This window comes from Dendropsophus ebraccatus, chromosome 1 (assembly GCF_027789765.1).
Source record: "Dendropsophus ebraccatus isolate aDenEbr1 chromosome 1, aDenEbr1.pat, whole genome shotgun sequence".
Lineage (NCBI taxonomy): Eukaryota > Metazoa > Chordata > Amphibia > Anura > Hylidae > Dendropsophus > Dendropsophus ebraccatus.
This window is the reverse complement of record NC_091454.1, coordinates 170,704,982-170,718,303: the sequence shown is the minus strand read 5'-3', so window position 1 is coordinate 170,718,303 and position 13,322 is coordinate 170,704,982. Positions and strand designations below refer to the sequence as shown.

The 13,322-nt window shown below is 41.2% G+C and overlaps 2 protein-coding genes across 5 annotated transcripts in view; one reads left to right on the top strand and one right to left on the bottom strand.

Moving 5' to 3' along the window:
- The window catches only part of POLG (DNA polymerase gamma, catalytic subunit), a 38,461-nt gene extending 37,342 nt beyond the window's left edge, over positions 1–1,119 (top strand). For both annotated transcript variants that reach the window (XM_069984674.1, XM_069984666.1), the window contains exon 22: positions 910–1,119. In XM_069984674.1, coding sequence (XP_069840775.1) covers positions 910–965 — 56 coding nt within the window. In that variant the 3' untranslated portion in view covers positions 966–1,119. The remainder of the gene's footprint in view (positions 1–909) is intronic.
- The window catches only part of FANCI (FA complementation group I), a 44,045-nt gene continuing 30,914 nt past the window's right edge, over positions 192–13,322 (bottom strand). For 2 of the 3 annotated variants that reach the window (XM_069984633.1, XM_069984642.1), the window contains exons 23-38: positions 11,631–11,795; positions 11,352–11,531; positions 11,057–11,223; positions 8,359–8,426; positions 7,680–7,796; positions 7,353–7,404; positions 5,593–5,720; positions 5,165–5,233; positions 4,058–4,151; positions 3,147–3,334; positions 2,703–2,759; positions 2,555–2,614; positions 2,270–2,335; positions 2,071–2,166; positions 1,384–1,506; positions 192–1,231 (exon numbers count right to left, since the gene is read on the bottom strand). In XM_069984633.1, the coding sequence (XP_069840734.1) occupies positions 1,175–1,231; positions 1,384–1,506; positions 2,071–2,166; positions 2,270–2,335; positions 2,555–2,614; positions 2,703–2,759; positions 3,147–3,334; positions 4,058–4,151; positions 5,165–5,233; positions 5,593–5,720; positions 7,353–7,404; positions 7,680–7,796; positions 8,359–8,426; positions 11,057–11,223; positions 11,352–11,531; positions 11,631–11,795 (1,687 nt within the window). In that variant the 3' untranslated portion in view covers positions 192–1,174. Of the gene's footprint in view, positions 1,232–1,383; positions 1,507–2,070; positions 2,167–2,269; positions 2,336–2,554; positions 2,615–2,702; positions 2,760–3,146; positions 3,335–4,057; positions 4,152–5,164; positions 5,234–5,592; positions 5,721–7,352; positions 7,405–7,679; positions 7,797–8,358; positions 8,427–11,056; positions 11,224–11,351; positions 11,532–11,630; positions 11,796–13,322 lie in introns of those variants that run through there. The other variant, XM_069984652.1, reaches the window with a different exon arrangement.

The following is a 13,322-nucleotide window of genomic DNA, read 5'->3' as shown; positions in this document are numbered from 1 at the left end:
GTTCTATACTGTAGTGATTATACTGGGCACTTTTCAATGTAATAAATGGGTGCTGTAGTTAGTTATTGGTGGGTGCGGGAACCAATTAAATACATTTACATTATTTCCTGTGGGAAGACACTGCTTGGATCCTAAACTGCTATTTATATATAGGACATAAATCATTAAAATGCTTTTTTTGTAAATTTTTATTGAAATTTTGAAGTTTTTATAAAGTGTAAACGTTGCATAGTAATAAGTATACAAAATTAATATATCCAAAGATATAAAACAAGAATCCTTAACAAATCATTATAATACATTTTATACACCAAAGTATTCTGTGAAAATATTTAAAGGGGTTATCCCAGGTCAATAATCTTGTCATAGGAGCCTGACTGGTGGAGGACTAAGGGGGCATTCACACGTACCGGAATGTGTGACTACCAGCAAAAGCCCACATATCACTATTATGATAAGTCTTATTGACAAGTCACAAGAGTCTTACTTTTTAGGACAATAAGAAACCAGGTTCCAGCTGTCACGTGGTGTTAACCATCCCTACTATTGCACCTACAGTAATGTACACCTGACTAAGGTGTTGTGTAAAATACAAGAAAAGATGCATCACCTTCCAAATGCAAAAAAAAAAATAACACAAAATATCAGCTTGTAATTTAAGGCTTTCTAATAGAAGTCTATTTTATGTTTTGAATGGAAATTATGTCGGGTATAACATCACATGTAGCCCTTGTATTAGAAACACAAATATAAAACAGTTTCAACAATTGTTATATAGGTATTTAAATAACTTGTTTAGCAGCAATATGCCATGCGCTTGGTAAATGGCTAATTTCAGTCACCTTTTATAAACTAATGCTTATTGGTCAGCTGGCTATTGTAATAACTTACCCATGTTTTACTTTATAGGTGAAGCTTTGGATATCTATCAATTACTAAAAGTAACCAATGGTGTTTTGGAATAAGGCTGCTGACCCAATTTTATATGGAAATCAGACTTGTCAAGCTCCTATGGAGTTCCTACATATTCACGACTTTCATGAAGCTAAGTAATGTTCAAATGTTTACGCTTATGTAGATTGCACAAAAGTGAATGGTAACAAAAAAAGAAAAACAAAACTGTAAATAAAGTTGTGTTAAAAAAAAAAAAAACTTGACGTGCCCAGTACATCAGCTACTTCTTCCGTCTTTTCCTCTTAGGCTCCTGACTTTCATTTTGTTCCGTCACAGACTGAAAATAAAAGCAAAGAAAAAAAAATATATAAGAAATACATTGCAATTAAAGAAACTATTAACTAACCCCCAGCCACGTCTAAAACACAAAGTGAATAATTGGGTGCTACACGTCATGCTCTGTCCTCTGGATAGACGTGCCCAGCATACCTGCTCATTGTTTGGCTCATTCTCCTCATCAGATCCCTTTTCTTGCAGAGCGGCATCCAGATTTACTGCATTGATCCTGAAGTCTCTAGAAGTACTAAGCTTTATGTACTGCATCAGATTGACCTGTCATGGCAGAAAAGGATGTCATTAAAAAGTGCAATGTATATCAGTAGAGATGAATGAACTTTAGGTTTGTCCAAACCTAAAATCCCTGCATTTGACTCTTAGGGGGACATTTATGAAAGATACGCCCGAGGCGTATGCCATGGAGAAGGTGCAGATTCGCCCCTTCTCCCTGGTGTACGCCTCCCGTACGCCCCATTTGCCAGATGGGCGTGATAAGGTGTGGCCTCCTCCCACCCCCCTTATTTATCATGATTTACGCCTGCTTGCAGGTGTAGATTTAGTATGCCGGGCGCAGATTCAGGCACCCGGACGGATTCACTATGAGGTGTACGCCTCTTAGTGAATCCTGCCGGGTAAAGGGGGCAGGGCCTAATATACGCCGATCTTCATAAATCCCCCCTCTTGGTGTCTGGAGAAGATGGATGCAGCCCTAGGGCTGTTTCCATCTTTTCTAGCCACCAAGAGTGAAATGCTGAGCGTCCGGGATCGAGCAAATCCAAACTTACTCTAAGTTCATTCATCTCTATCTACAGTAGATTTTTAAGATCTTTAATGTCGTACCTTTGACTTTTTAGATAACTTTATGAGAAATTCCTCATATTTTTCGATTGCAAAAATTAAATTAGGGATTGGCCTGGTTTCTCTGAGAACTTTAGCCTAAAAAGGAAAAAATGCATAATTAATATCAATATGATACATATTGACATATATAGTACTAAATAACCATATTAAGCTCCCTATTACATAAATATATAAATACCGAAGAAATTCCAGCCGCATCCTCCTTTTTCTTCTTTTCTCCAGTAATGTTTTCATTTTGTATACTCTATAAACACAATAAGAAAATAAATAAGCGGTCAGGTTCTGCCCCAAAGCACCTGCCAAAAGTAGGAAGAAGAGACAAGCCATGGGTGAATGGAATTGGCTCAGAACAGGAGTGGCAGGAGAGGAGAGTATGACTTTTTACAGCAGCCTCACTGGTGATAGGCTTTACACAAGTATACAGTAACTGTTAAGAATGACCAAGGTTTTTACACATACATACCTGTGCATACGTGATGAATGCATAGCACTGAGGTGTGAGGTGCGAGCCAGACAGCTTAACCTGCAATTAGGGTAAAGTTTAGAAGAAAAAAAATGAGCACTTCAATTTCAATGGCCCAATACTGGTGAACAATCTGATATGAACCCACCAGCTTCTCCAAACGGGTCGGAATCTTTGCTGCCTGACTAGTGCAAACCTGCAAATACTGAACACAACAAAAGTTACTATCTGAATCACAATGCCTGGTATTTCTCAGAGAATAACAGAAACATATAGAGGTAAAGTCTGAAGCTCCTGGGCCCCTTACTGTCATGTCAAACGTACCTCCGGGGCCCTGGTGCGACCACAGCCTCCTAACGCCCTATAACACCCTTACTATGATAACATTTTAATACTGTGTTAATAACTAAAAGAGTATCCCCATCATAAATGTTAAAGAATGTTATATTTTTAGGCTATAAAAGAACCTTATCATTTTGGCAAAAAAGAGGTGGGCTGTGCAAACAATTACATGATTTTGCCATTCTGGGCCAGGTGCATCTTTACTGGGTTCCTGAATGTTTTTAATACTTATACTTTAAGAACAACTTACATATTTCACGAGGGCTGTTAGCACTGTGTACATTTTGGTAAGTTCTTTCAGCAAGGTGTCCATACAACTTCCTGCTGGCAATGCAGTCTGGACCAGCTCATGACATGCGGTTAATAATGTCCCCAGCTGAAGAATGATAGCTTTCTCTATTGGTTCTCTGGGATTTGTAGCCTGGGTGCCACCATCAGCTGCCAAAGTATAATATTCTATTATTTAAGCTATAACCTCTACAAAGTAAGATCTACCACCCATAATAAGCCTTATTAGTCTGAGTAGAGATGAGCGAACCTTGAGCATACTCGAGTCTATCCGAACCTGATTGTTCGGCATTTGATTAGCGGTGGCTGCTGAAGTTGGATAAAGCTCTAAGGCTATGTAGAAAACATGGATATAGTCATGTTTTCCAGACAACCTTAGAACTTTATCTAACTTCAGCAGCCACCGCCAATCAAATGCCGTACGATCGGGTTCGGATAGACTCGAGTATGCTCAAGGTTCGCTCATCTCTAAGTCTGAGCAGTGCATAGCCAGCGTACTTTCTAAGGCTTTTTTTTATTTTTTCCTACACTGCTCCCCAATATATGACTATGACAGATGCCACAGACTCCCTTTCGGTCTTGCTCTGTGGAATAATGCAGAGGGGTCTATGTTACTCCTTTCATGAAATAAACTGATTTATTGGATGGAAGCTCCTGCTTTACTGTTCTCAACAGAAAAAAAAAGGTTTTATGTAAATGGGAAAGTGTATTGTACAAAACATACATTAACATAAATGGCACTTAAATGTTTGTGAAGGAAAAGATCAAGGCTAATGCTATTCACATTAATATGATCCATAACCACATAGGAATGTTGGATTTCAGTCCAGTCAGGACACTCGTAATACACTACTGATTGAGCTGACTACTTACCAAGCATCTTCTGTGAACTGAGTTGTGTTTTCAGCTTTGTTATCAACCAATCTACCTCATCCAGCACTTTTGCAGCTTGACCCAAGACCAAAATCTAAAATAAAGATCATTGTCACTTAACTAAACCTTTGTCAAAAGTTTTAATCTGTTGGGGGGCTGGGTGTTCAGACCACCACCAGTTGCAAAGAATTAGGCGGGACAAGTGTGCGGCTGAGCGTGTCTCTCTCCATCTTAGTCGTCACTGTACAAACTGGGCTCCAAGCCTATACTGTACAGCGACAAGCAAGATAGCGGATTAGCCCTTGCTGTTCTCACCTTGTTTTAAGCAATTTGTGGGTCCGAAGTCCCAAATTTGTCATTATAAGGGTACCTTCACACCTACCGGACACACAGCGGATCTCACTTCTGCGGATTCGAAGCGAGAACTGCTGCGGATCCAGTATCAATTCACCCCTATGATAGCACATATTCGCAGCGGGATTAACATCCTGCTGTGAATATGGGCTTTAACTCCCTGGTGCCCGCAGCCCCGCTGTCACATCCCCCCATCAGCCCATCTCCAGCCCACCGCCGCGAGCTTACATTACCTGCTCGGCGGCGTGGCTGCAGTCAGGCTCCCGGCTTCGGTCCCGCTCAGCTGATCTGAGCGGGACCGGAGCCGGCAGCCTCACTGCAGCCGCGCCACCGAGCAGGTACTGTATGCTCTCGGCGGTGGGCTGATGGGGGGGATGTGGCCGGGATGGGGGGATGCGCCGGAGATGTGACAGCGGGCTACGGGCACCAGGGAGTTAAAGCACATATTCACAGCGGGATGTAAATCCCGCTGCGAATATGTGCTATCATAGGGGTGAATTGATACCGGATCCGCAGCGGTTCTCGCTTCGAATCCACAGAAGTGAGATCCGCTGTGGATCCGGTAGGTGTGAAGGCACCCAAAGCGACACTTTAACTTTGTCACAGTCAGCCTTAAAAAATGTGTTAAAAGCTCCTAAGCTTCATTTTAAAAGTCTAAGGAATACCCATCTGCTATGATAAAAGGAACTGTACCCTTTGGTACAGTCCAGCACTACAACAAAACAGCAGAACAACAAAATTAAGGATACTTACAGTGACTGTAGGCGCTGCTGTCTTTACATTGACAATACGGAAATGTGATTGTTTTTCGACTTCAATGTCCTGTGAGACAGCAAATACATAATTGTTGACAGAGGGGTCAAACTCGCAGCCCTCCAGCTGTTACAAAACTACAATTTCCATCATGCCTGAACAACCAAAACTAAAGCTTTAAATAAGTTATTCTTTGTATAATAAGTTACAGAGTTTTTATTTTTAGCTATTTATGCTTTGTTTCATACCCTACAGTCTGTCATAATGACTCTTGAAACATAGGTAGAAATGGAAAACCGGCATGTATTAAAAATGCTCTTTGGTTGCTTACAACATAGTCTTGCTGAAAATACCAACATAAATGGATGAGCAGCTTTAGTGTGTATTTTGGAGTGTAGGTTATACAGCAGAAAAAGCTACAATCCTACCTGATCAATATCCCCAAGGTGTCCATGGATGTCCTGAGAGAGTTCACGCAGCAGACTTACTGGACTCTTGAATAAGAAATGCATACTGAAGAGAAGCGTCATGATTCCTTTACAGAACTGGACATCCTCTGAGAAAAACAAACATCAAAATCTGACCGCATAAGACATATTATAAGGGAAAGTGACGGCCTTAAAGTGACTGTACCACCAGGCCCAGGCTGAAGCACTGGAGGACGGCCGACCCACCCTTAGTGGGAAGAAACTCCAGCCCCTCCATGACGTGACTCCATTAGAATCAATGGAACCCTATCATAGAGGGGCTAGGGTTTCCTCCCACTAAGGGTGGATCGGCCCGCCTCCACTGCTTCGGCCTGGGCCTGGTGGTACAGTCACTTTAACCAATATCTTATTTTTGGTGTGCCAATAAAGAAAGTGAAATGTCACCACATAGCTTAGCAAGCAGTTTACACCAAGTTTTGGCATAAACTGACAAATCTTTACGCTATAGTTGGTATACTATTTTAATCGTGTATTTTACAAAAAATCATGTTCATAAAAATACAGAATTTGAATTGTGAACTATGCCCATCGTTCTCTCTTTGTGTGTACAATATTTTTTAAAAAAAAGTCCATCTAGGTCACGTGACAGGCTGCCCTTGGACCTCTCCCTACTTGTTCTCTTGATCAGTCGTGGTCTGAACACTCAAGAGGCCAATATGTCAATTGTTTGCTAAATGACAGTCATCTGTGTCAGCAAGCAAAGATATTGAAAATGTTTAGGAAATGAAACTGAAAATATATTAGAATGTTGGATATAATATGATCATTTAAACAACAAATAGTTGAAAAGCGAATGAAGTAATGTGGGGCACCTCCACACCAAGAGTAAGGATGTGGTAGAGGTAAAGGGAACCTGACACAGGCTCCCGAGCCCCCGCTAGAGCCCCCTATACTTACCTAAACGCCCGTCGCACACGCTCCTGAGATGAGTCCGACGCTCATAGAGAATGAATGGAGTGTCGAACTCACCATTCATTCTCTATGAGTGTCGGACTCCTCTCCGGAGTGCGCGCGCGCAGGGCTTCAGGCGCTGAAATCTCTGTCACCGGACCGGATCAAGAAGCGGGATCAATAAATTATCCATTTACAACATATAATAATTAAAGTGCACCTGTCACGATGGGCCGATTCTGGATCAGCAGCAAGATCCACTACTAATCTGGAAGTTCGGGTCCCCATGGATACGGAGACACAATGAGACTGTCATTACAATCTCATTGTGTTTCCGTATCCATGGAGATCCAAACTTCTAGATTACCAGTGGATCTCGATGCTGATACAGAGGCGATCCATCGTGACAGGTAAGTTCATACGAACATCATTAAGGCCCTTATCTACACATCAGTTTTTCTTCTGGGACCTCTGAAATCAAGATCAGTGATGTCCTAAAAAAAACTAACATTTGCATAAGTTTTTGCAGATCTGCACAAATGGTCACATGGTAAAACCTGTTTAGGGCTTGTTAGGCAATGCTTCATTAAAAATGGATGGCACAGTGATGGTGCATCCATACATTGTTCGTTTAAAACTGACCCAGCCTCCGTTTTGCAAGAATGAACGGTAAACCAAGTGTGCAAGTCCTACCTTTTTTTGGAATGGATCAGTGGTCAAAAACATATAACTTTCAAAACTGATGTGTGGATGAGGCCTAACACTTATCAAAAATGTGCGTAGCTTTCATCACATGAACCTGTTCTTACCGAGATCAGTTTCTTTACAAATTTTCACAGTCCATGACAGCATTTCTGCAAACTGCAACACAGATGCAATATTAATATTTATATGTGAAACAATAAAACATATCCGCTGTTTTAGAACCAAAAAGCAGAGAGCTTGGACTAAGAATATGTATGCATTATTATAAGTAGACTTTCCTTTTGCAGCGGACTTTATCACTGCTTTGCAAAAATTGGCATAATTCTATAACACCTAAAGCAGCATGTCCTGAATCCCGTGCAGATTTCCCTGCAATATGTGGATGGGGTCAGTCTGAATGTGGTCACACTGTTCATTGGGTACAAACTGACCTGCTGAGAAGATGTGTCCAGAAACCTGTATAATGTAGACAGGATACTGACTAACAGCACTGCTTCCTTGCTGTTGAAGTCTTCCTCTCCTGAGCTCAGCTGATTTGTGAGGGATCTCTATGAAGGAAAAAATACAAATAGCACAATTTCAGTTTCTGTAGAGGTTGCAGTAGAGGAGGAGACAAATCCTGTCATTCAGCCATTTTCAAGTCTTCTTGTGAACTCATCAAAAGGTTATTCAGTTTTGACAGCAAATGTATCAGAATAATACACTATACAGGTACATGGACTTTTACCGGGATCCCAAACTAACAGATAACGCCCTTTATCCCAAAACATCATAAGGCACATGAACAATGGACACACATTAAGGCTATGTTCACACTACGTATATTTCAGTCAGTATTGTGGTCCTCATATTGCAACCAAAACCAGGAGTGGATTAAAAACACAGAAAGGCTATGTTCACACAATGTTGAAATTGAGTGGATGTCCGCCATTTAATGGCAAATATTTGCTGTTATTTTAAAACAACGGCTGTTATATTGAAATAATGGCCGTTATTTACTGTTATATGGCGGCCATCCACTCAATTTCACCATTGTGTGAACAGAGCCTTTCTGTGTTTTAATCCACTCCTGGTTTTGGTTGCAATAGTGTGAACCCAGCCTAAAAATACCTGAAACTGTGTGATCAGCAAAGATGTTTTTTCCAAGATGTTTACTGCACCTGCTTCCTCTTCCTCATCTAGAAATATACAACATATAGACATGAAGCAGTATAGCAGACATTAAAATGTCAATACAGTCTTCATAATGTTAATTCAAGGACTTGTCCTTGCCACTAGTATGCAGGAAGACAACACAATAGAAACATTGGGACAGAGTTGCTACTGACTACTGCAAACATGCCAAAATTGTAAAATTCATCTATTGAAATCTCTATCTACTGGTGTCACCTTTCACTCTATTGCTGTACAGATCACTTTACAGCAGCCTCCTCCTTGTCAGAGACAGAACAGGAAGTTTAACCCCTAGACGATCCTGGACGTAGGGTTACGTCATGGAAGTCTGTCCCCAGACGACCCATGACGTAACTCTACGTCATGGGTGTTTCTCCCTCTATGAAGCGCGCTCCGAAGCGGAGCGCGCTTCATAGGAGGTGGGGGCCAGCTGCAGTGAGCAGCCGGGACCTCACCGATAATGACACGCTGCAGCGATCGCGCTGCCGCGTGTAATTAACCCCTTAAGTGCAAGTGACAGGGGGAGTCCCCTGTCACTTACCGATCGGGACCCCCGCAGTGTGACTGCGGGGGTCCCGATCGTTGAAACGGACCGCCGGAGGTCTCTCACCTGCCTCCGTGCGGTCCGATCGGCGATCTGCTGCACTAAGCCTGCACAGGCGCCGATAACACTGATCAATGCTATGCCTATGGCATAGCAATGGTCAGTGTAAAAATCAAAGTACTGTATGTAAAAGTCCCCCAAAGGGACTTCAAATGTGTAAAAAAAAAAAGTTTAAAACACTATTACACTACCCCAAAACCCCTCCCCCAATAAAAGTTGAAATAACCCCCCTTTCCCATTATATAAATAAAACATATAAAAATAAATAAATAGATAAACATATAATATACCATAGCGTGCGTAATTGTCCGATCTATTAAAATATAACAAGCGTCATTGCGAAATGACGAACGGCCTACACGAAAAGAGGGGAAAAAGTGCGCAGATTACCGATTTTATTTTACATTATATATAAAAAAAAAATCTATAAAAAGTGATTAAAACGTCCGATCTTCACAAATACGGTATTACTAAAAACTAGAGATCATGGCGGAAAAAAATTACACCCCATACAGCCCCGTAGGTGAAAAACTAAAACCGTTATAAGCGTCACAATAGGCCCATTTTATTTATAATTAATTGCCAAAAAAAAGGATTTCATAAAAAAAATACATATATAACATTAGAGAATCTGTGTAACCTGCATATGGTTGTGTTCGGACTGACCTATAGAATAATAGTTTCATGTCGCTTTTACCATATAGTGTATTAGGTAGACACAGGAACCCCCCAAACGTTACCATATTGCATTCTTTTTTACGATTTCACCTATTTATATCTTCATAAATAATATATTTGGAATTCCATCATACATGTTATGGTAAAATGAATGACGCCATTACAAAGTACAACTCTTCCTGTAACAAACAAGCACTTACATGGCATGTAGATAGAAAACTGAAAGTGCTGGAGCTCTTAGAAGGGGAGGAGGGAAAAACGAAAACACTAAGATCAAAATTTGCGCGGTCCACTGGGTCATTTTGGGCCTGGTCCTCAAAGGGTTAAAAGTCACCCAAAACCTTTTTTTTTTCTTTTACTGATTGGAGTCAGATATTACTGAGTGTACTCTGTGACCTTTGAAGAGGTCACTCCACAGGCTGCTATTGTTTCCTTTATCTACTGGTGTCACAGGTCGCTGCAATGCTGAACAGATCACTTTACTGCAGCCTAATCATCACAGACAGAACAGGAAGTCTCAGCTTAGTTTTAGCCCCAGTGGTGAGAATGAAAACTGAAAGATTTTAGGATTCATTTATAATTAAGGTAGAAAAATGAGGGTAAAAAATCTTTAAAATATGTTCAACATAAAAACAATATTTAAACAATTCATTTTCTGATGCCAAATTCTGTTCTCTGCAGCAGATTTCATACGAGTTTGAAGCTAAATCTGCTGCAAATCCATGTAGTGTGAAGGTCTATGGGGTTACATATCCGCAGCGGAATTTTCATTCTGCTGTGGATATGTAACCCGGCCCCTTTAACCAGCCCGCGGCCCTAAGCATACATTACCTGCACGTCGCGGCGGCGGCTGCAGTGAGCCCCCCGGCGGTTCCCATCAGTCAATCACTGCACAGGAGCCTCGATGCAGCCGCAGTGCCGAGCAGATAATGTATGGTCAGGGCCGGGAGCTGCAGGGGTGGGGGGTGGGGGGTAAAGGGGCCGGGCTACATATCCGTGGTGGAATGAAAATTCCGCTGCGGATATGTAACTCCATAGACCTTCACACTACACTTCGCTGCGAATCCGGTACGTGTGAAGGTACCCTTAAGCTTAGTTTAAGGCCTAGTGGTAAGAATGAAAACAATATTGTCTTAAAGTTTTTTTGTTAATATTATAGACAGTAAAAATAAAAAAAACATAACCAAAAATTCTTTAAAAATCTGTTCAACATAAATTCAAACAGTGTATTTTTTTATGACACATTCCCTTAAACTTTTGACTCTTAGGGGTGTAACTTACTCCACGGTTTTACTGCTCTGGAAGCAAGTAAGTAGCAGTCAAAGTGATCAACACTTCTGGCTAATACTTTACCTAATGCAACAAGAAACTGTGAGATCTTTGACTGGTAATGTAGCTGAATAGTGTAAAATATCTGCATTAAGCACTCCAAGCATTGCAGAGAGATGTTCTTCCCTTTGTCCTTTTTCCCAGAATCCTCAGCTGCACATGGTATGGATGTATATCTCCACATTAAAACCCTGTGTGGTGAGATAGAGAGTTGCCCTTGTTAACATACATCTTTCAGGTCTTTATAAATAAGTCGCAGTTACAGGATACTCATCATCTTTGGTGGCATTCATCATCCTGGAGTGCTCCTGCTTTTTACCTGGTTATTTCACAGATGCTGTAAAACATTTTCTCACTATTCTGGCCATCGGGTCCATCTGTGACCCCAGTCTCTTTCAGCTGCTGAATTTTCTGTAATGAAACGCCAACAGCATATCTCATGAAATCTAAGTTGGATCGAAGAACACTGAGACTTTCCTCATGGCTCTTCAAGCTGTCTCTGCAAAGTAGGTAAGCAACACATACCGCTAATGAAAATGTACTATTATGAATACTTGATAATAAAGATCAGCTATACACTTACAGAAAAAAAACGTACCTGAACAAAGCTGTTAAAAGTGTGGACACAAACCCCATAGACAACAAGCTCCTGTATGCTTTACCACCACCTGATGATCTTCCTTTGGCAGATTTCTCCTTTAAAATGTCAACCAGTTTGCTGTAGCATTTAAATATTCCCAATATGTTTTCAAACTTACTTTTACTGGAAATGAAAATGTATCCGTTAACACTGATGAATAGATCCGCAGAAAATGACATCTATATATGTGTATACATGTAATGTTTAGTGTTTAGATGTATAGGTCTCTTATTAAGCACAGAGCATCCCTAGAAGATTGTATCAATTGAAACGTATTGTGTGAATGTTGATATGATGACTTGTAGGGTATGTCACATTGTATTGTTTATAATAGATCATTTATGTGGTATGGAGGACAGACCATACATATATAGTGTGGACCCTATAAACTATGCCAATTTCAGTATAGACATATAAAAATCCGCAATGAGTAATGCAGATACAATGCTACATGGCCATAATAACCAAGGTGGCAGGGGCGGCTCCGGCGCCGTGTAAGACGGCCAGGCACGGAATCGCCCGTGGCACAGAGGTCACCAGGACCGAGGGATTCTTAGTTATTACAGAAAACCAAATACTTCCATCTCTGCATTCAAGCCCATAGGCTCGAGACTATCAAACTCAAATATCCTCTGAGACTCAATTCTGGACATCTTGCTTATATAGTCGCCCCCTCTCCAATCTTTCTGGACACTCTGTATAGCTGTAAATGTCAGTTGGAAGGGGTCACAGCCGTGTATTTCTTTAAAGTGAGATGATAGGGGGTGGGTTAGCTCTCCTTTCTTTATGTTCCGGATATGTTCGGTAATCCGAACTTTCAGTGGTCTTTTTGTTCGCCCCACATACTGTTTGGGGCAACTGCACTGGATCACGTAGATCACTCCCTTTGTATTACATGTAAGTAGTTCTTTGATGTCCATTTTGAAATTATTAGAAATGGAGGTTACACTTAGCGTATGTCTCGGTGTTGGGGTGCTTTTGCACCCCAGACAACTACCACATCTGTGGAACCCCGGAATCTCTAACCAGGATTGATTGGTGGTACGCTGTGATTTTCTTGGTACAGTGGGGGCTATTTGGATTCCCAAGTTTGGGGCCCTGGTGTACACAATTAGGGGTCTTTGGGGGAGAAGAGGCCCCACTACTTTATCCCTTTGTATCAGATGCCAGTTTTTAATGATGAGTTTCTCTACTCTTCTATGATGGATTCTGTTCTCTCTGTAGGGGTTTTGTCAGTTGTGTTGAAGAAAGATGGACGTTCTAATTCCCTAACTTTGGCCAATGAGTTTTGAATGATAGTGTCTGGGTATTTTTTGTCTTGGAACCGCACTGTTAGTTGTTTAGCCTCTATGTCGAACTGTTCCGTTTTGGTACAATTCCTCTTAAGTCTTCGGAATTGGCCTACAGGGACATTAATTAGCCATCTGGGAAGATGGCAGCTGTTGAAGAGAATAAAACTATTCCCAGCAGTTGGTTTTTGGAATGTTCTGCACTCCAATCCCTCGCTTGTTACTACAATGTGGAGGTCAAGGAATTCGATTTCTAGTTCGCTTATAACAGGAGTTAGTTTGATGTTCCATTGGTTGTTATTCAGTTCACCAACAAAGATTTCTAAGTCACTGCGAGTCCCATCCCATAGGAGGATGATAT